At 36.9% G+C, this 21,186-nt stretch overlaps 1 protein-coding gene across 3 annotated transcripts in view; it reads left to right on the forward strand.

Moving 5' to 3' along the window:
• The window catches only part of LOC126481650 (peripheral plasma membrane protein CASK), a 650,466-nt gene extending 633,978 nt beyond the window's left edge, over positions 1-16,488 (forward strand). For all 3 annotated transcript variants that reach the window (XM_050105580.1, XM_050105572.1, XM_050105588.1), the window contains one exon: positions 12,862-16,488. In XM_050105580.1, coding sequence (XP_049961537.1) covers positions 12,862-13,041 — 180 coding nt within the window. In that variant the 3' untranslated portion in view covers positions 13,042-16,488. The remainder of the gene's footprint in view (positions 1-12,861) is intronic.
• Positions 16,489-21,186: the final 4,698 nt, after the last annotated feature.

Genomic DNA, 21,186 nt, shown 5'->3' on the forward strand with positions numbered 1-21,186 from the left:
CCTGTTCCTTATGCTTGTACCTTTGTTAACAGTTTGCAAAGGGGCACTGTGTCAAATGACTTTCAGAATAGGAATATGGAATCTGTCGGTTGCCCTTCGTGCTTGGTTCCTAGGATATCATGTGAGGAAAGGGCAAGCTGAGTATTACATGAGTGATGCTTCCTAAAACCATGCTGATTTGCGGACAGAAACTTTTCCTTCTCAAGAGAATTTATTACATTCGAACTGAAAATATGTTCAGGAATTCTGCAGCAAACTGACATTAAGGATATGTTATGTAATTTTGTGAATCTGTTCTCTTAACCTTATATACTGGAGTCACTTTCACTTTTTTTCAGTGCATTGGGACTTTGTGCAAGGCAACAGATCCACAATAAATGCAAGCTAAGTTAAGAAACTGTACACCTTGTAAAATCGAATTGGGAGTCCATCTGGACTTGGCAACTTGCTTGTTTTCAACTCTTTTTTAGTTGCTTCTCTATGCCAAGGCCATCTATGCCATAAGGGAGTCTGTGCGATGGTCAGATAGCCGTATGTTTACATGATTTTCCAGTGTGAACAATTTCTTAATGCAAAATTGAAACTTGATATTTCCTTTTGGTACCTTCTATTGCCACAGCAGACTCATCAACAAGTGATCTTCTATCCACTTAGCAAGTTTCGGTGGGATCAGAATTTTCTTGCATTCTTGACAAGATCTTTTGTGAAAGTATGTCAGTTGTAGTTGTTGTATGTGTTGTGCATCACTCTTTTTACAGGCGCATGAACCTCAAATTTTTGCCTACTGCCTGTGCGCAATCTCTTTTGAACTAAGAGTGCAACAGTCTTTGTTACCTCAGAATTTTCTGAATTTTGTCAGTCCTTTATGCACTCACTCATACTTACTTCTCTAGAATGTGATTTACAATCTGTTTATGCTTTGACAAGTATTCCTCTGTGTCTGTCCTACCGGAAATAAATGATGTCCATTCACTGTATAAGTGGAATGCTAACAAGTGCTTACTTGCGCTTTCTAGCAAAAAATAATCTCCTGAGCTTCTTGATTGATTTATTAATTTCAGTAATCATCATTGCTGTGATGACATCATGATCAGTAATCCCCGTCTCTATACTGACACCATCAATAAGATAATGCCTGTTTGTAGCTATGACATGTAAAATATTCCTGTTGCACTTGGCTTGTGTAACTATCTGTTCAAAACAGTTTTTGGAAAACATGTTCAACCAAATTTCACAGGTCTCTCTGCCCTTGACATAACCTCCTCTCTAAAAGCCTTCTGAAGCTTACCGTAAGTTGTCGTCACGTTTTCACCCAATTTAATGTGAAAAGAAATGGCTTACCGTTGCACAGTATTATGCGGTTCCATTTCTGTGATAAGAGACACAAACACGTGTTTACTTCTTACAGCACAACTCAAGACTGAGCAGTTGCATCGATGTGCCGCTTGGACTTGAAGCAGCTTATAGACCAAGGTCAAAGATATTGTGGATATGCAAGCCTTCAGGGTTGCCACATTTTGCAAAGAAAATCAGTTTGATTACTTCATTGTCGCACCTTGTAGAGAATTTTGGGCTTACTGGGCGCTGTGTGATGGTGCTTTTTCTTAATAACAAAATTCTCTGTTGTTTTCCCATTTCATCATTGAACAATTAGATCTCCTTCAAAAGATATAATCCTAGTACTATCTAGGGTTCCTTCAGAGCGTTAGAATGATATCTTTATGTGGGTTTAATCAATGCATGATTATAATCTATGTTTTGTATCATTCAGAGGTGCATGTGTGAACTGAAGCTTGCTTTGGTAATTTAAATGCACATGTTACATGACTCATTAGTTTTTGTTGCCACCTGTACGGTATTTAAAGGTTTGATTATAGCAGCTCTGTATGGGTCACAAGGCATAGAATAATTTTTGAATTGTTTAGAGGACTTGCTAGATAATACATCAGTGTATAAAATGTACATGATGTTTGTTGGAAACCTCAGCGTTGACTCATTCAATAATAGCATTAATTATTTCCATCATGTCAACTTACTCCAGTGTTCTAACTGTAACCACATAAACTCAGTACGCCAACATGCATTGATCATGTTCTCACAAACATAACAAGAGATAAAGTAAACATAATCACTCTTGATGCAGAGAATGTAGACATAAGTAGAAGTGATACATTTTTATATAAGAGAAAATTTAATTTTAATAAACTTAAGAAGATATTACATGTACATTACTGTTCTGCAATTCATATTTGAAGTGGCTGGTAGAGGGTCCATCGAACAACCTTCAGACTACTACTATGCCACTCCACTCTTAAACAGTGCATGGGAAAAACAAACACTTAAATCTTTCTATGTGAGCTTTGATTTCCCTTACTTTGTTATGACCATCAAGGAATGATATAATTGGGATAATTTGTGTGAGTTATTCAGTGACACTTACATGATATGTGCCTTTTAGTAAAAGACACAAAGAAACACAGCTATAAATCATAAAGCTGAAAATTTTGCTCCTGAAATCACTGAACTGAGAGAGAACATGAAAGATTGATGTATGCACTTAAGCAATATAATATTCTCGTAGTGGGTCATGCACAGCTGTTAATTGCATTGTTCTTGATGAACAAAATCTGCCGCAGTTTTAATTTTGAAGTTACTTTATTTGCATAAAGACATGTCAACAACCCAGGTTTCAGGCTGCTAATCTTATCTTCAGATGCTACTGTAACAGTTTGTAAGGACTTGGTAGCACACTAAACAAAATAAATGAATATAGAGGGGCCATTAAGACTAGGCTGCAAACCAACCACAGGACATACCTATATTGCGTATGACAAACCTGTACAAATCACATGCAAAAAATAAAAAAAAAAATTGCAGTAGTATGAGACAGCCTGTGTGGGTGAGGCATGAAAAATGTGGAGTCTGCCAGTGAGACTCAAGGTAAATGGGGCCTCACCAAAGAAAAACAGGACTAAATCTATAAATAAACACTCATAGACAAAAATAATACAACCTTGTGACCTACTACAAATGGTCAGGGATGTGACATTGACTTAATAAAGCCAACATCAAGGGAAAAATGATGTTACAAACAATCAAAATGCATGTTGCTAATCTGCAAAAAGTAGCTTACCATATAGTGGCTCTGGCAGCTGCATCTTGAGTACACCCAGCAGATCTGGATAATAGACACTTGAGCAGAAAACAAGTAGGCACCTCCCTATTGAGAAAATACAGTTACTAATAACATCAATGCCTCACCCCCAGACTACCTCACAAAGTAACCTGATGCAGATGTTCTAAAACAGTATTACTAAGAAAATCCATAGAATCACACTAAAACAAATGAAGTGCAATACAACAAATGCATTTGACAAGAAATAATAATTAAACATTAATGTAGGCTGCATACCAAAAGTAAAACAATGATGCAAAATATATTAAAGATAAAGAAAACTAAAATATAGAAAATTGAAAACCATGACAACGAAGATGTGACCTATCGCAGTTGGACGGATATGTGTAAAACCAAAAACGTGACGTACACAATCCGAAGTAACAGGATATCCATAATTAAAGTCAGCTGCAAATGACAGATGGTTGCAATATGACAGCTGTTGGCATACTACACCATCCATACTGTTCAATGTGAATGACTATACAGGTTTGGCAGTCAACAGTTGCGGCAGTTACATAAGCCCATCTACCACAGCAAAATCGAATCACATCAGATGGGAAAAATTGGTTTTTAATTATCCTTATTACAAAAACTGCATAAAATCAAAATGACATTGGTTTCTATTTGTTCTGGGGCCAAAAACAGCAAAAAAGGAAAAGACATTTGTTTTTCTAATTGTTGTGAAACTGGCGCAAGGCATGTTGAATATGCTGTCCACCATTTTCTGCCGCAAGTTGAAATCCACAACAGGTCAAAGTGTCTCAGGGGTCACATTCAGAATGTGTTGTGCAGATTGTGCCTTCAATTCAGCTACATTTGTAACTGGAGTACTGAACACATCATCTTTTAGATAACTCCAGAAGCAGAAGTCACATGGATCAAGATTAGGTGATCTGGATGGTCAGGCTCCAGGGAAATGATAGCTGATAATTCTAGCATTTCTGAAATGTCTCTGCAGCAGCCTGTTCACTGGCTTTCCTCAATATGCGAAGGAGTACCATCTTGCACACATCCATACTATTGTACCTTTTCGACAAATGTCAGATCAACTGCTTTTCTCGCTCTGCCACACTGCACTTCCGAGGAACCTGTCTTTTCAAATTTTGTAATTATTTTCTCCTGACACTTAGTAGACATTAGACCAGTGCCTTTTTTCATACCCTTGAGTGTCCGGAACTTCTGCAGGGCTACTGATGCACAGTCACAGTTCATGTGAAAGATGCACGATTCTTCGCAGTGAGAATAGTTCAAAAGAAAAAGCTAAACAGTCCATGGAAGAGTCAGTTTTGAGAAATCTTAGATTAATTTTCACTTAACAACCTCTTGTGAAGTAAGGAAAATCATTAAATCTTTGAAAAATAAATGTTCTGTTGAAGTAAATGACATCTCTAACAATGTGTATTGGTTGCAGCTTATGTTCTGAGTCACATTCATAATGCATCACTAACTCCAGGTATTTCTCCAGACAGGTTAAAATATGCCATTGTCAAGCCTCTCTACAAAAAAGGGGACAGCACAGATGTTACAGCATTTTCAGAAATTGTTGAGAAAGTAATGTACTCAGGAGTGGTTAGTCATATCAACAGTAATGGGAACTTAATAAATCACAGTTTAGATTTCAAAAATGCTGTTCCACTGAGACAGCAATGTACAATTTCACTGTCAACATAATAGAATCTTTAAATAGTAAAATGTGACCAAAAGGAATTTTCTGTGATTTATCCATAGCATTTGATTGTGTGAACCATGCCATTATGTTACAGTAATTACAATTCTATGGTATAAATGGAACAGCATATGGGTGGTTTAAGCCGTATCTACAGAACAGGAATAAGTCATATCTGAAGAACAGGAAGGAAAAAGTTTCTTTATATAGTTTAAGTGATTTAAGGAAGTTTGCACATCTAACTGGGGTGAAATTACATTAGGTGTTCCACAGAGTTTAATCATGGGTCCCCTTCTGTTCTTGATATATGTGAATGACCTCCCTTCTTATCTGAAACAAGAAGCTAAACTAACAATGTTTGCTGATGATACAAGCATCATTATTAATCCAGTAAAAGAAACTCCAATAGAAAATGATACAAATTTTTGTGTCATTTCGTTGTCACTATAGGCTTGTACCTAATGGTAAACAAGGAGAGGATGTTTTTTGATGACCAGTATCCTCTTCCATAAAACAAACTGCATGCATTTATTAACAGGGTTTGTTATTCAGAAGAACCAGATGTTGCGTAACTTGACAGCCAGTTGTTGCGGTACAAGCTCTTCTGTAATAGTCCATGTTAGCCTCACTGCTAGTGAAGTGCAAGTCTTGCTACATACACTAATCTGGTTGCTAGGTACTGACTTGACTGGCTGGGCCCTTGGGTCCATGGCAACAATCTAAATACTAGCAGTCGAGAGGGTGTTGGCAATGTGTTGCTTGCGAGTCTCTAGTTGGCCTTGATCCTGATAGGCACGTTGCTTGCATCTACTATCGATCTTCTTCGAACCTCTTTGCTGTCCGGTGTGTGGGTGACAGCTTACGCCAGCACACAAATAATGTCTTTGGAAAAGTTATTAATTGGTTTCCGGTGAATGGGCTTGCTCTGCTGCAAGGAATATATTTCCTTCAATAAATACAACACATCAACAGAAGTCAGTAGCCAGGGTAGAGCATACTAATTTTTTGGGTGTACGTATATACGAGAATCTTTATTGGAAAATTTCAAATTTTTGATCTTCTAAAGTGACTAGGTTCAGCAACTTTTGCAATCAGAATAATTTCCAATTTTGAGGATATAGAAATTAGTAAGCTAACACTCTGCATACTATCAATCTCTGATGTCATATGGAATAATATTTTGGGGTAACTCAACACTTAGGCAAAAAGTATTGACTGCTCAAAAGAAAATGATTAGAATAATGTGTGGGGCTCGTTGTCACACATCTTCTAGGCATCTGTTTAAAAAGTTAGGAATTCTTACAATAGCCTCAGAACACATTTACTCAGTAATGAAATTTGTTCTCAACAATATGGACCAGTTTAAAAACAAGTGACATTCATAATACCAGAAGAAAGACAGACTTACACTATCCTCTACTTAAACTATCTTCGGCACAGAAAAGGATAAAATATGCTGCTGTAAAACTTTTTGATAAATTATCAGATGAAATAAATTGTCTGACAAGATAGCAGTACTAGTTTCAAAAATAAATTGAAATCACATCTCCTTGACAATTCCTATACCATAGATGAATTCTTGAATAGGAATAAGTAAATCTATAGGTTTAATATATGCATTTTGTGCCATTTAAGGGGGTGGGGTTGGTAATAAAAATTTCAAGTGTTTTTTTTTTTAATTTTTTAAGGGGGCCTTGATTCATGTGTGCATTTCTTATACACTTGACACATTCCCCATCATAATGGTTACTGTGAGATTGATCAACAGAACACGTAACTAACTAACTTCATGGAGACAGTCATGGTGGGCATCTCAGACACAAACTGAGGAACACATGTTCTGGTGGGCATGTGTTGGTGTGCATATTCTGATGCTTACAGCGCCATCTATTGGTAAAATTTTCATTTATTTTTTTTGTTTTTGTTTCATGACGATTCTCCTGGGACTCAAACCAGGATGCTCCTCTTCTCTAAAATAATTGTCTTAACTGCCTCGGCCATCCTAGCATACCTCCCTTCCAGCCAAAATTCCTGCAAGCTGCACATACAGATGTAGTGCTCTCCATCCATTTGTTTGCAGCTGTTCAACTGAGTCCCGCAGCAAGGGTTCAAATAAGTGAGTGCACATGCACACAGAAGATATGTTTTGCCATCAAGGCACATATACAAAGACGCAAAAAAATGCTTCACCAAAAATTAATTAATGTAGAGTAATGAAATTCAGGAATACATTTGACTAGGTAACATATAAAGTGATTAACATTGCATGATCACAGGTTAATGTAAGTGCAAGATAAGCCACTGCAAATGTGAAATGCTGGTACACTAATAACCAGTGTAACCTCTGGAATGTTGAATGCAAACATGCAAATGTGCATGCATTGTGTTGTACAGGGGCTGGATGTCAGTTTGTGGGATGGAGTTTCATGCTTGTTGCACTTAGTCGTCAGTACAGGGATGGTTAATGCTGTTTGCGGATGTTGCTGGAGTCATTGTCTGATGATGTCCCGTATGTGCTCGATTGGAGACAGATCAGATGATCAAGCAGGCCAAGGCAACATGTTGACACTCTAGGTTACAACAGCAGTATATGGGCGAGCAGTATCCTGTTGAAAAGCACATCCTGGAATGCTGTTCATGAATGGCAGTACAGCAGGTTTAATCACCAGATTGACAGACAAATTTTCAGTCAGGATGTGTGAGATAACTTCGAGAATGCTCCTGCTGTCGTACAAAATCACACCATGAACCATAACTCCTTGTATAAGTCTGGCACTGAGGCAGAACCAGCTTTCATGAGAAAACACAACAGACCTCCACAATGCCTTCCAAATGGGCTCCTGCTTGACACCACTGAAGTCACAAATGGTGATGGTTGTGTGTCGGTGGAATGCACAGCACAGGGCATCTGGCTCGGAGCTGTCCTTGAAGTAACGGATTTATAAGAGTTTGTTATGTCACCGTGGTACCAACTGCTGCTCAAATTGCTGCTGCAGCTGCAGTATTATGTGCCATAGCTTTACTCTGAACACAATGATCTTCCCTCTCAGTACTGCCATGTGATTGTCCAGAGACCAATACCGTTGCGATCAAACATTTTCATGACCACTGGTGCCAGCAAACATTTACAGGGGCTACATTCCTGCCAGATGTTTGTGTATTATACAAGAGACATCCAGCTTCTTGTAGCCTTATCACACTACCGTCTACAAACTCAATGCGGTGATAATGGCACCTTCACCTCTGTTGTCTTATAGGCACTCTTAACTAACATCAGCTCACTGCATCAAGTCTCAAAGGTAACTAATGTTCACGACCTGCAAACCTGATCTGTATCTTCATAGCGGTGCTACATCTTTCAGATGTAGAAGCACACCTACCAACTTTTGTTCATGTCACACAACTCCTTGGTGTTTGTGATCTCTCTCTCACCCCCCCCCCCCCCCCCTTTTCAGTATATGTACATATTTATATTGAGATTTCCCATCCTCTCTTCTGCCATTCCCATTCTTTGTTAAAGGTTTGTGACGACAGATTGCTAGACTGCCTCTTTTTGTGCAAACAGCCACTGGAACTGTGAAAACAAATAGTGAAGGTTAAGCTGCACTGACACCACAATTCTGCCATACAGAAGAGAGTTGTGCCAACCATAAAAAGATACATCATAATACTAAATGAAATCTCGAGCTGTACTGACTACTTCTGGGCAGGAACGAACTAAGCTGAGACAGGCAGAGTGTTGGCCTGTACGTGGTCTGTACACCCAACCTACATGAAATTTGGCATGCTGGGGCCAGCCCTGGTTACAGCCTTCTTTATTTTGTTTAATGTCCTACCTAGTCTTCTATAATTGTTACAGTAGCACTTGAAAATGGGATTTGTATCCAGAAACACAGACAATGTACATGTGTCTATGCAAATAAAGTAAATCTGAAGTTACAACTGCAACGGATTGTATTCATCTTTAACAATTTCAGAGATGTTAAATTACAATATTTTTTAACAAAATAGAAACTACTCAGAAAAGGTCACAAATACACCTGTCAAATAATGCATAAACACAACAGCATAACTTTAACAGAAAGTCATGAAATAATAAATGTCCAAAAAGAGGTATGTGAGAAATTCAAACAAAAATTCAGTGTTATTGACACAAATAAAGTACGTGGATGGGCACCCAATTTTAATGTTAGAAACACTAGCCAATCTTTTTTCATTCGTGGCTTACTGGGAGGGATCTAACGGCAATAATATCAAAACTTGAAGCAAAAAGTCTTGCATCTGGGATGACATTCCACGTAAGCTTCTAAAGGAATGCAGAAGAGAATCAGTGAAGCCTGAGACACACCTAATAAATAGCTCCCTCGGCCTTGGAGAATTCCCTGAGCTGAAAATCACTGAAATTCTACGATTGAATAAGAAGGGAATAAAAACAAACATAGAAAGCTAGCAGCCAATATTGTTCACTTCAGAACTTGGAAGATTGCCAGAGAAAGTAATTTCATGACAGCAGTAGCAACTTTTATACAAGAAGTATTTAAAAAGCTAGATAAAGGACACAAGCCAACAGGCACTTCCTGCATATGAGTAAAGCTTTCAATACTGTGAATCATACCACTCTATTGCATAATTAGAAAAATATGGGATGAGAGGAGAAACCCTACTTACCTCCTAACTACCTACCACCTAACTAACTTTATCTTAACACAGAACTATTTCACGTTTGAAGGAAAGGTACAGCACAGTGATGGGCACCCACATGGCACTCTTCAGTGTCAATCTATTTATGGGTCATCTAGAGGCAACCTTTGGAAACTCCCAAAACCCCAAACCCCTGGTCAGGTTCAGGTTCATTGCATTGACCTCCTCCCTCTCTGATGGCTCTATCCACACCTCTATCCACATTAAACACACCAACCACCAACAGTACCTGCATTCTGATAGCTACCATCCCTTCCACACTAAAAAATCCCTCCGATACAGCCTGGTCACCAAAGGACAGTGTATCTGCAGTGACAAGAACTCCCTTCCCCAGTATGCTGAAAGTCTCACCAAAGCCTTCACAGGCAGACATATCATCCACAGACCAATCACCCACAGCTAGTCCGCAAACAGATTTCCCATGCCGTTTTACCACCCACCCACAATCCTCCCACCACCCCAAAGACCCAGCTGCAGAAGAGTGCCCCTTTTTCATACAATACCACCCTGGACTGGAACTAGTGAACCACATCCTTTGTCTGGACTTTGATTATTTGCCATCATGTGCTGAAATGAGGGACATCTAATACAAGATCTGTGCAATATTGCAGTACCTGTGTTATACCTAATTATCATGCATGTCCAAAGGAACCTTGCATCGTAATTTGGAATAACACAAGCACTGCAATATCATATATACCTGTTCTGCTGCCAATCATTGCGTAGCTTTTTTTGTTGGTATGACCATTAACCAGCTGTCCACCAGGATGAACACCCACCGCCAAACTGTGACCAACCTGTGGCACAACAAGCTTGATTTCAACAGCTGCTTCACAACTCGGGCCATCTGGCCATCCACCACCAGCTTTTCTGAATTTTGCAGATGGGGGTTACCCTTATAGCATATTCTTCAATATGCTCCCAAAATTATCCCAACCTCAGCCTAGGGTAACCTACTGTCCCGACATCCACCACACAACAGTTTATGCCCCCCTCTGTCCTATCACCTCCTCCCTTTCCAAAGCCCCTTACTGTGTGCTGCTCTCTGCCAAAGCATCCACCTGTCCTTTCCCCATCCTTGCTCCCTCTCCATTTCCAGTCCCCTTTTCTTCACCCACACCCCACTGAGAATTTCAAAGAGTATATTTGAGTCAACTTTGTCAAAAGCTTTCTTTACTTTTACTGATGCTATAAATGTAGCTTTGATCTTATTTAACCAATCTTCTAACATAAGTCATATGGTCAGTATTGCCTTGCATATTCCTACATTTCTGTAGAGCCCAAACTGATATTCCCCAAGGTCATTTTTTACTGGTTTTTGCCATATTTCTGTAAATAATTCATATCAATAATTTGCAACCATGACTTCTTAAACTGATTATTCAGTAACATTCACACTTGCCTGCACCACCATTCTCTGGAAAAGAAATCGTTACATTCTTCTTCAAACTGGAAGTTTGTATACCATGTACATTAGACTGAATAATTTTGTCAAGTATCTCGATTATTCAGAGGAAATATCATTTATTCCAGGCACCTTGTTTTGATTTAGGCCTTTCATTGTCGTGTCAAATTAGGCTCTCAGTATCATACTGCACACATCATCTTCAGCTTCTTTCTCTGCTCTTCCCATAATATTGTCTTCAAGTTTGTTTCCCCTCTATATATTACTTCTACATTTCAGCCCTCCCTTCTTTTCTTAGTACAGGCTTTCCATTTGAGATATTAATATTCATATAGATGCTTCTCTTTCTGCCAAACTTATCCAGACCCCATCAATTTAATTTCCTAACCTTCTGCAGTTTCTTCAGTTTTAATCTACAGTTCATAGCCAATAAATTACAGTCAGAGTCAACATTTATTTCTGGAAATTTATTGCAGTTTAAAATCTGGTCATGAAATCTATTTCAGTGTCTTCAGGTCTCTTCCACTTATACAACCATCTTTCTCGATTGTTAAACTAAGTACAAGCAGTGATTAAATTGTGCTCTAAACATAACTCCACCAGGTGGTTTCCACTTTCACTCCTCTCCCACAGTCAGTATTCTATTTTATTTTCTTACTACTATTTTGTGTTGGCAACCCTGCACCAGAAGCCCTCTTCTTCCTGGCACCACACTTCTCTAATTCACACTGTATCTGATTTCAGCCTTTAAAGACTAGCATTATATGCTCTGATCCATTGACTGCCAGTATTAGTTTTCCTGACATCGTCATCTTCCTGAGGAGACACACAATCTGAATGGGGGGCTATTTTACATTGAGAATATTTTATCCAAGAGGATGGCACCACCATTAAGCCTTCCAGTAGAGCTGCATGCCCTCGGGAAGTATGACAGCTGTAGTTCCACTTACTTTCAATTGACTAATGTCATAAGGCCAGATTAGTCAGTCTTGCAGACTGGAGTTCCTGCACCTCCTGGAAAGCTTGCTGCCTCTCTTGAGGAACCATATATTTGTCTGATCTCTCAATAGATACCCTTTCAAAGTGGTTGCACCTGTGATATGTCCATCTATGTCATAGAGGCACAAAAGCAAAAATTTGTAATTCAACAGTTATTATGAAAGTCTGAACTGTTATTTTACCTAAACTATTCAGCAATTGGTTCACTGTAACATTTGCATGTTTCAGTTAACAAACTGTGAGTGATATGCAGTTACAAGTGTTCATCTTATATGCACAAATAGTAATATTTTTGATTAGAATTTTTAAAGTAAAATATTATCAAGCTATGCAAGTAATGTAATAAAGAAAGTGCACAAATACTATTTGAACTGAGCACACAAATCTCAATAGACATTCCAAGATCAGTTACAAGTTCCACAATAAATAAATAAATGCATTTAAGAAATAAAAATGAATTTAATGGAAATTACTCTGCACTGCAAAAACCTACTATGTACACCAAATCACTATTTTGTGAAGTAATTTTTCTTTTCTTTCAGTTAATTTATGTTTTGATCGTTGTCACTACTATTTCTTTTTTTCTTCTTTTTTGTTGGAGATCAGTATCATGTCAGAAGTGACACTGCAGTTGGTTCAAATATTTAAACATTTATGTACACTACACAGAAAAAATATTGGCTTTGTAACAATTTGCTATTAATATTTAAGCAAGTCATATCTTTTTTTAAAAAAAGAATAGTGCTTTTTACATACCACACAAATGCAGTTTCATATGAGGTACTCACTTCTTATTGCAGTTATTAGAGGTGTTTTTATGGTGCTGCAGTCTACATGGCGAATTTATGTATTACACATTCTTTATACCATTAAGTGGAGGATCTTGCTTAATCTTATTCTTTTTCTTTGCAGTATGATGGAAGCTTAGAACGATTAGCGAAGGAATCTGATCTTCTGCGGCAAGCCTATGGGCATTTCTTTGACTTAACTATAGTTAATAATGATATAGAAGAGACAATAGCTGCCTTAGAAAAAGCCATTGAACGTGTTCATACTACACCACAGTGGATACCTGTCTCATGGGTCTACTGACAGAAGACACTTTCAGAGTCTACAACTTCAATAAAGTGAAAATGGGAAACAGAAAAAGTGATTAAGTGCATGAATAAGAAGTTACTGTGTTTGTTATGCTCAATTTCAATTCTGGTATGTGTATGTTAATGATCTTCCTGTGGATAACTGCTGAATCAAATAAGAGTGGTATTATGTTTATCTTCAACTCTTTTTCAGGAAAGTTGTGTCACTTTATTTCTCAGTTCATTACTGGAACACAAACATGTAGCTGTAGTAAGTGATTCCAATCCTAAATTTTTAAAATTTCATAAAACTTGAAAGACTTTTATTTATACAAATTTATGTTCTGTGAACAATTATTATTTGATTGTAATATGAACTACAAGGCAGTGTTAAACTCCTGGTTTGAAATATTAGGAAAATAGTTTTGTTTATTGTAAGGGAATATGGATACACATTTAACTATGTTGTTGAATAAGTTTTGTTTGTCCTCCATTGTAAGAAATAATTTTCAGAAGTAGGTGACTGACTAAGTGTCAGTTATTTTGTTGCAGTATTTGTGAAAGGTAGGCTGAATGTTTGTACTGTACTGTTAAGTTATTCCATTGATCCTGAATTGTGTACTGATTGTTATGTCATCAACACAACACTATTGTTTGAATGCAAAGATCAGCTCTAATTCAGAGACATTCCAAACATATTGTTAACATTCCTCCTTCATGTTTCTTCTTCTTTTCTATCATTTACTACAGCTCCAGTTTCTGTGTTCATGTGAATAAATTACTGGGCATTAGCAAATCTGATTTTTAGTTGTTGGTAACTTTTCAGTTTTCAATGATGCTAATTGTGCTGAAGCTGAACATGTTTCAAAAAGCAATAGCACTGTACTGATTTTTCATGAATTAATTAATAACATCCTATTATTTATAGTGGACTAGAACTGCACTGGAAATCCCATTTGTCACATTCTATATTAGTTTACTAAAGAATAAACACTAATGTTTGAATTCTTTTATAGCTATGTTTTCCTTTGTATTACATTTTGAGATCTATCCACAAAAGCAATCTGAATATCCAAATAATTATATAGTTTTTAAGAAAAGGTACTAAAATATTTGGAATAATTATCAAAATTTGTAATTCAACAGTTATTCGAAAGTCTGAACTGCTATTTTACCTAAACTATTCAGCAATTGGTTCACTGTAACATTTGCATGTTTCAGTTAACAAACTGTGAGTGATATGCAGTTACAAGTGTTCATCTTATATGCACAAATAGTAATATTGTTGATTAGAATTTTTAAAGTAAAATTTTATCAAACTATGCAAGTAATGTAATACAGAAAGTGCACAAATACGACCACTGTTATAGAAACAGTGCTCTATAAAATTAAGCACAAACTTAGTGTATGCTCAGTTATGAAGTATTTTACAATACAACTGAAGTGCCATCTTGAAGTACTGTGAATAAAATTTTGACTTAATCTATGCAAAATGACAGAACATTAAGTATTAACATGAACATTCTGCCTACAATATTTCATGCAGTATATATGAAGAGGATGTGGATAGTGCTTTGTACGTGTAAGGTGTTAGGGTAAATGGTGGACTTTCCCAGACGTTACACTTCTTGACTGCTCATGAATATGTCAAGTGTGCAGAAGAGGAAGTATTCAGCAGTGTAAGCAGCAGAAGTGCATATGTTTGCATCTGATGTGTGTTTGGCTACTGTGCTGTTTATCTGCAGTGATTTGGGCTGTGAGTGATGAAGCAATATGCTTTCAAGAATGAATTTGAGTGTTGTCCATTAAAGGTGCAAGAAAGTGGGATTTAAAATTAAGAAATATTGTAGTGAATGAGGAAAGATGTTTTCACTATAAATTTGGAAAAACTTCAAATACTAACATTGTTATTGCAATTTAACAAAGTGACACAATCTGAAGAGCTTCAGCTGTGTAAAAATCTTTTCGTGTCATAAATACCTACAACTACTGAAAGAAATATTACAATCAGGATATTGATGCAACTATATGTAGATGGATCAAGAATGTAGAAGCAACATGCAAAAACTAGAAAACTTTATTGAACATATGGGAATGAACTTATGTGGCTTGTTTAATGTGAATAGATTGAGACTCAATAAACGAAGTTTTATGTGCATCTGTTTCTGTCATACATACATGTGTTTCAGTTGCTTAAGGGCCTGTGTGCCCTTCTATGATTTTTGAAACTGACCTGCAGATTAAGTACAAGCAGTGAAATGACTAATTTTTTCTCTCTCTATGTACTTGAAATTATTGTTTTGTATGTATTCTTACTTAAGTCAAATCCTTCTAATATCAGACAAAATCAGTTTATTGCTGGTGTTACGTGATTTCATATTCACAAAAAGATACTTTGCTGTAAACAGTCAGTAAATTTTGTAATTGTGTGTATGTTTTTTTCTATTTTAATAATAATCTGGATACAAACTTTGGGGAAGATATCTTCACTGGACAATTTACCATCAAGAAATTGTTGCGGGAGATGCTACTCTTGTGAAAGATACAGATTTATCTTAATTTTGTAGTTAATGTAGCAGTGTTTTATTTATTACCAGTTTCCTTTTATACCAGCTGTTTTGTTTTATTCCAAAATATTGCAGTAGTTTTGACACTAATATTTTCATACTAATTTTCTTTTTCTGGGAGGAAATACAGTAATAAAGGTCAGTGTGTCGTTAGTCTGAAGCACTATACATCAACGCTATGTTTTGATTATGCATAATGTTGTGTTTGACCACTAGACACACGAATTTATATTCTGTGCCCAGCATTCTGAAGTAAACAGTCCAAAATGACCAACAAATTGTTTACATCAGCATAGGAAGATGCTTATAGAATACATTACTGGAAGTGGCCTTTAAGCACAATCAGAAGTCCTGGGACTGCAGCAAGATCTGCTGTGTAATGTTGAACTGTATTACCACTATAAAACTCAAAGCACTGAATACATATTTTTAAAACTTCAAGTTTATGTTGTATTCTACTTCCTAAAGCAGAAGTAAATTTTGTTGCTTATTTAAGGGTTCTCAAGAAACTGAAGAAATATGTTCAATAAAAACATTGTCATTGTATCACATGATTGGTTATAGATAGATGGTGTCACCCTGAATATTTTGTACTGTGAATTTCTATTACATGATCTCCATTCATCATGAGGTAACTTCAGATTTCACTCTACATCAGCAGTGAATAAAATGGTCTCTACAGTGGTGAGCTGAAACTGGTCTGTGGTCAGAATAATGGATACAAAATTTATCTCTTGAAACTGAACATTGTCAACTCAGTGATAAACATCTTCTCTCATGGATCTCCTACTGGGACATGCTCAAAGGAAAGTTGGATATGCTGACAAATAACATTCAGTACACCTGTGAATATGTCATTATTTGAATAAAAATAAATTGTTATTGAGATTCAGAACTCTAGGAAACTAAATTTTCATTCTTTTCCTTTTTGTATTTTTGTGTATGAGTGACACAGTCATATCGTCCAGTGACTGGAGACACTATTACCCAAATTAGGAAGTTTGACTAGAGGTTCTTTCCTTCTTAGAAATATATTTGATGCCCAGAAGGTAAGATACTTAGTGTTTACTGAAGAATATTTAGTGTGAATTGTCATATTATGATCTTACCAATAAAAACATTAGTGCAAAAAATTCACATGTTAAGCTCATATGACAATAAAACTACATAATCATGTATTGCAAATAATTGTGTTATCATGAGTATTGATATTTTTATTTGAAGTTATCAGTCACATGGATTGTATTGAACAAGAGCTGTTTCTAAACTTGAGCACTAGTGATAGTACCTCTTGTGCCACTGCAGTACGAACTACAGAGGAACCAAGACCAGTAAGATGGTTTTGAATCTAAACAAGTGTGTTTTGGAGAGGTAAAAAGTTATCTGTTTCTAGTGATGCACTTAACTTTGGAGTGTTGTGTTATGTCTGCATGTAAGTAATATCAAATTTCTGTGTTACCTTCAGAGACAGCTGGTATTATTCTCCATATTGTAGGCTGTATGTCTATCCTAAGTAATAACAATCAAAATGTTAAAATACCACAGCAATATGTTCGGGTTGTATTGGACAACACAATTTCGGGCTGTACCTGACATAATACATAAAATAAAACTGAAATGTTCCGTGAAGGCACAAAACAATTAGGGAAACTAATTTCAGCTGAAAGAGGCCGAAATGTCAACAATTTTCTCTCTATCAGTGCTTACAGAAAACTTGTTTATATCTCCAATTACTGTTTATTCTTGTGCCAGACTAGATACCGATTTGAAAGAGAGTGAAGAGGAAGTGAATTTGATTTTTAATTGAATGGTTGCACAAATGCTGAGGGGTTTTTTTTTTTTTTTTTTTTTTTTTTTAGTGGCTGAAACTTTTTAAAGACTGGGTGAATCTAAATAAGAAAGATCCTGCCTTATGTGTTGTGGATAGTTCATCAAGCTACAAAGACCTAGCAATGATGACCTTTGCCAAAAGCAACCGCATCTACATGTTAACTTTGCCCCCTTCCCCTTATTTCACAGAGGCTGCAACCACTTGATAAGATGGTTATAACGTCCTTCAAAAAATGCATACCATGAGGCATGGTCACTCTGGATTCAAAAGTATCCAAACCTGAAAATTGGCCTAAAAGACATAGCTGGAATGTTAAATTATACCTTTTCAAAACACACTGACTGGAACTAGTACAGTTAGGTTTAAAGTGCATGTACATCTGGAACTAGTACAGTTAGGTTTAAAGTGCATGTACATTGTGCCATAAGACAAAAGTGTTTCCAGTGATTTGAAGTGTACCTCCTCATGGAACAAGTGTGATGCTTTTCAATAGTCTTACCCTGTTCCCTACACATCCACCGCAACAAGGCTTATGAATGATAAAGATATGCTTGCCATACATCAACTGTCTGTGACAACATTTAGTTTCCGTAGACCCTCCTTTTCATAACCATTGGATGTGTGTTCAGAACCAGGAGCCGATGAACAGATTGAAAAAGTCCATGAAGAACAATTGGAAGCAAACTACCCTTTGGCTGTCTCTTACAGAGCAACAATTTTACCTCTCCTAGCAGTTCCAGCACAAACTTTACAACCATAAAGAACAAAGAGGACTTAAAGAACAAAGAGGACTTAATACTGATGAAATCTAGCTTGAGCAGAAGAAACAAGATAAGGAGGAGAAAGGAAAGAAACCTAAGAAGTAGAAAATTGCCTGGGAAAAAGCTTGAAAGATCAATTTAACTGACTGAAGCAAAATATAGTCCTCAGATGAAACTGAAAAAAGCTCAATTCTAAAACCAAAACCTAAAATAAAAATGAATTTTATGAAGAAAGACAGGAAGAGGAACAACTGACACACTACATAATTTGCAGTGTCTAGTATCCCCACCAGTGAACATATAAATACGGGTCCAGATGGGCTAGTGTGAGTCTTGTGGCAGAGTAGGGTGGAAAAGTACCAAGGAGGGTGCATGTGGATCATTTTATTTGCAGAACCGCTGATCCATGTGTTTACTTCCTAGCGGCAATTGGCCAGGTCAGTCAGTTGTTACTACGAGTTCAATTAACAAGGACCAACTTTCGCATTGTGCCATGATCTTAGTTCCACATGCTAGTTGTTCCTGTCATTTGTCCTGTCATGTTTTGTGCTTTTCTCCATGTCAGTCTTTATGCAGTGTTTGGACTCTGTGCTCCTCCATAGACTGACCTGCTTGTCAAGGTTTTTCCTCTTCTTGAGTGCAGCTCCCTGGTCAAGCAACCACCAGAAGCTAGAGTAGTGACATTTGTGCCAAAAGGACAGTTTCACAGCATTGTCATGTCCCTGCATCTACAAAACAGTGAAACATTCGCAGAGGACTGGATTCAATGATACATTTGTGGGAGTTGAGCCCGGGAGAATTGTGCGCATATATGGTTCAACAGTCTTTACTACACATGTGATAGATGTTTTACTAAAGCCTGTTCTGTTCAAGACCAGACATTCTGGCCTGAGCTGCCAGAGATGGGGTGGTAGTGTGCGCCTGAGGTGTGCTTATTCATGTGAATGAATGTGTGTGTGTTTCTCTTTCTGTTTCTTTTTCTAATGAAGGCTGTGGCTGAAAGACGAAGTGTAAGTACCTTTTAATTGTGCCTGTTGGCAACTTAATGTGCCATCTTTAAAAACAGTACATAGCATTACATTATTGATATTCCAACCTGGAGTTTTCACTGTTTGACGTACATAAGAAATGACACAGGGTTTTATAAATCTCTTAAGTAAGGTGTCATACTGTTTAATGTGGAGAATCTTACAATAAAATCTTCAGAGAAATTACAATTTTGAACAAACTTATGCATCTGATACTATCTGGTCTTCACCTTGTGATAGTTGAAACTTTGTGTCGCACTTGAACCCAGATTTTATACTTTTTGTGAACAGTTTGTAAGGCACTTTAACCAATATCCTTACTAAATACTGGTATTAACAGTTCATTTCTAGGGGTTGTGAGGTTGCTGGTATGAGCGCTCTGGATGTTAACAGTTTCACCCCAACATTTGGGGAATCCCAGGTAGAGATACCGGACTTTGGTGTTTAGTGGTCAAGGGTGAGGGAGAGGCTGTGTCCAAGAAGTGCAGACAAAATATTAATTTTGGAGAATAAATAGCTCAAAAGTGACAAGAAGAAATATTTAGTCTTGGCAGTAATTGAATATTCATGGGATAATTCTGTGAGGCTAGCTGTGAAGAATCATTAGTTACGAGCAGTTGGAAGATTGTGGTATGATATGTTCATGGCAGCCATTAATAACACATGGCAAATTAATATATGTATATGTGAGTGTGTATAATAGTTGAACATCTGAAGGCCAGATAAAAGAAACTGACTTTTGTGGCTAAAGATGATGAGTGATGTTGGTCTCAGAGAGGCTCTAAGAACCCATAAACTTGATCTGTGTGAAATGAAAGTATGTTTAAATTTAGTGACTTATCATTTCACAACAGTCATTAATTGTAGTTCCCAGTAGGTAAAGGATGTAGTGCATAGGTTGGTTTAGGCATAAAGTATAAATAAACACTCATCTGTATATCTAATCTAATGAAAACCTTTCACTTGTCCAATTTCAGAAAGCTTGATTGGATATTATTGTTCTAAAATATATAGGAAATGTTTAAAAGTTGTTTTTAACCATTAAGTTATATGAGCACACCTCTCGGTTTAACTCAATATTTATTGTCACTGATGTTTCCACCTATAATATCCAAATTCTACCACCATAGGTTCACCAATGGGCGAACAGCAAGTGGAGGACAATGAGTTATCCTGTCTGAAGGAGTACATACACAGTGTCCCAGGAGGAATTGTCATTATTCAGGGATAGGACAGGAACAACCATCTGAAGCAGAAAACTTCATATGGATATATGCCTTGTTCCAAATGGATTCCTTGATAGAACACATGTAATGTACATTGCTATTTGTTTTCTGTATTATTCAGTACCTTGCAGGTTTACACATGTACAACAGTTAGTAAGCAACAAAAACATGTGTTTTTGACAAAAATATGTATTTTTAATTGAACATCACTGGTAATGAAAGTTTGAATGAGGCCTGGATGCATGTTTGCAAAAAACAGGAAATCTGCATCCAAGTTCTGGTCTGCCACAAAATTGCAGTTACTGCTATAGGTTTATGACAATGCAGGTTCAGTATATGTGAATGGTTTGCACTGAAATAATTTCACCTCACTGCACCTTCATTTATGTCACTCCCATTGAGCCATTCATTTCATTGCATTGCATTTAATTAATTTCATACACATAATACTGTTTACAGATGTAAAATTGCTGCATTCTGTACACAGTATTGTTGAAAAAAAGAACTTGCCATATACACTACAATACTGCATTATGGGCAAGTGAAATGCATATTATTTTCCTCTGGTTGTTCATGGCATAACAATTGAATGCCTAAAGCTTTGTCCACTGGAAATATTTTTAAAATGTGAGTAGAAACTTGAGCCTGCAGAAAACTTCAATACCAATAAAGTATCTGAGCCAATTAAATTGGGGAGGAGATGCAATTCTTTAATTACTGGCAGCTCAGATGCTTAACAGGCACATTC

Source organism: Schistocerca serialis, chromosome 1 (genome assembly GCF_023864345.2).
Source record: "Schistocerca serialis cubense isolate TAMUIC-IGC-003099 chromosome 1, iqSchSeri2.2, whole genome shotgun sequence".
Classification (NCBI taxonomy): domain Eukaryota; kingdom Metazoa; phylum Arthropoda; class Insecta; order Orthoptera; family Acrididae; genus Schistocerca; species Schistocerca serialis.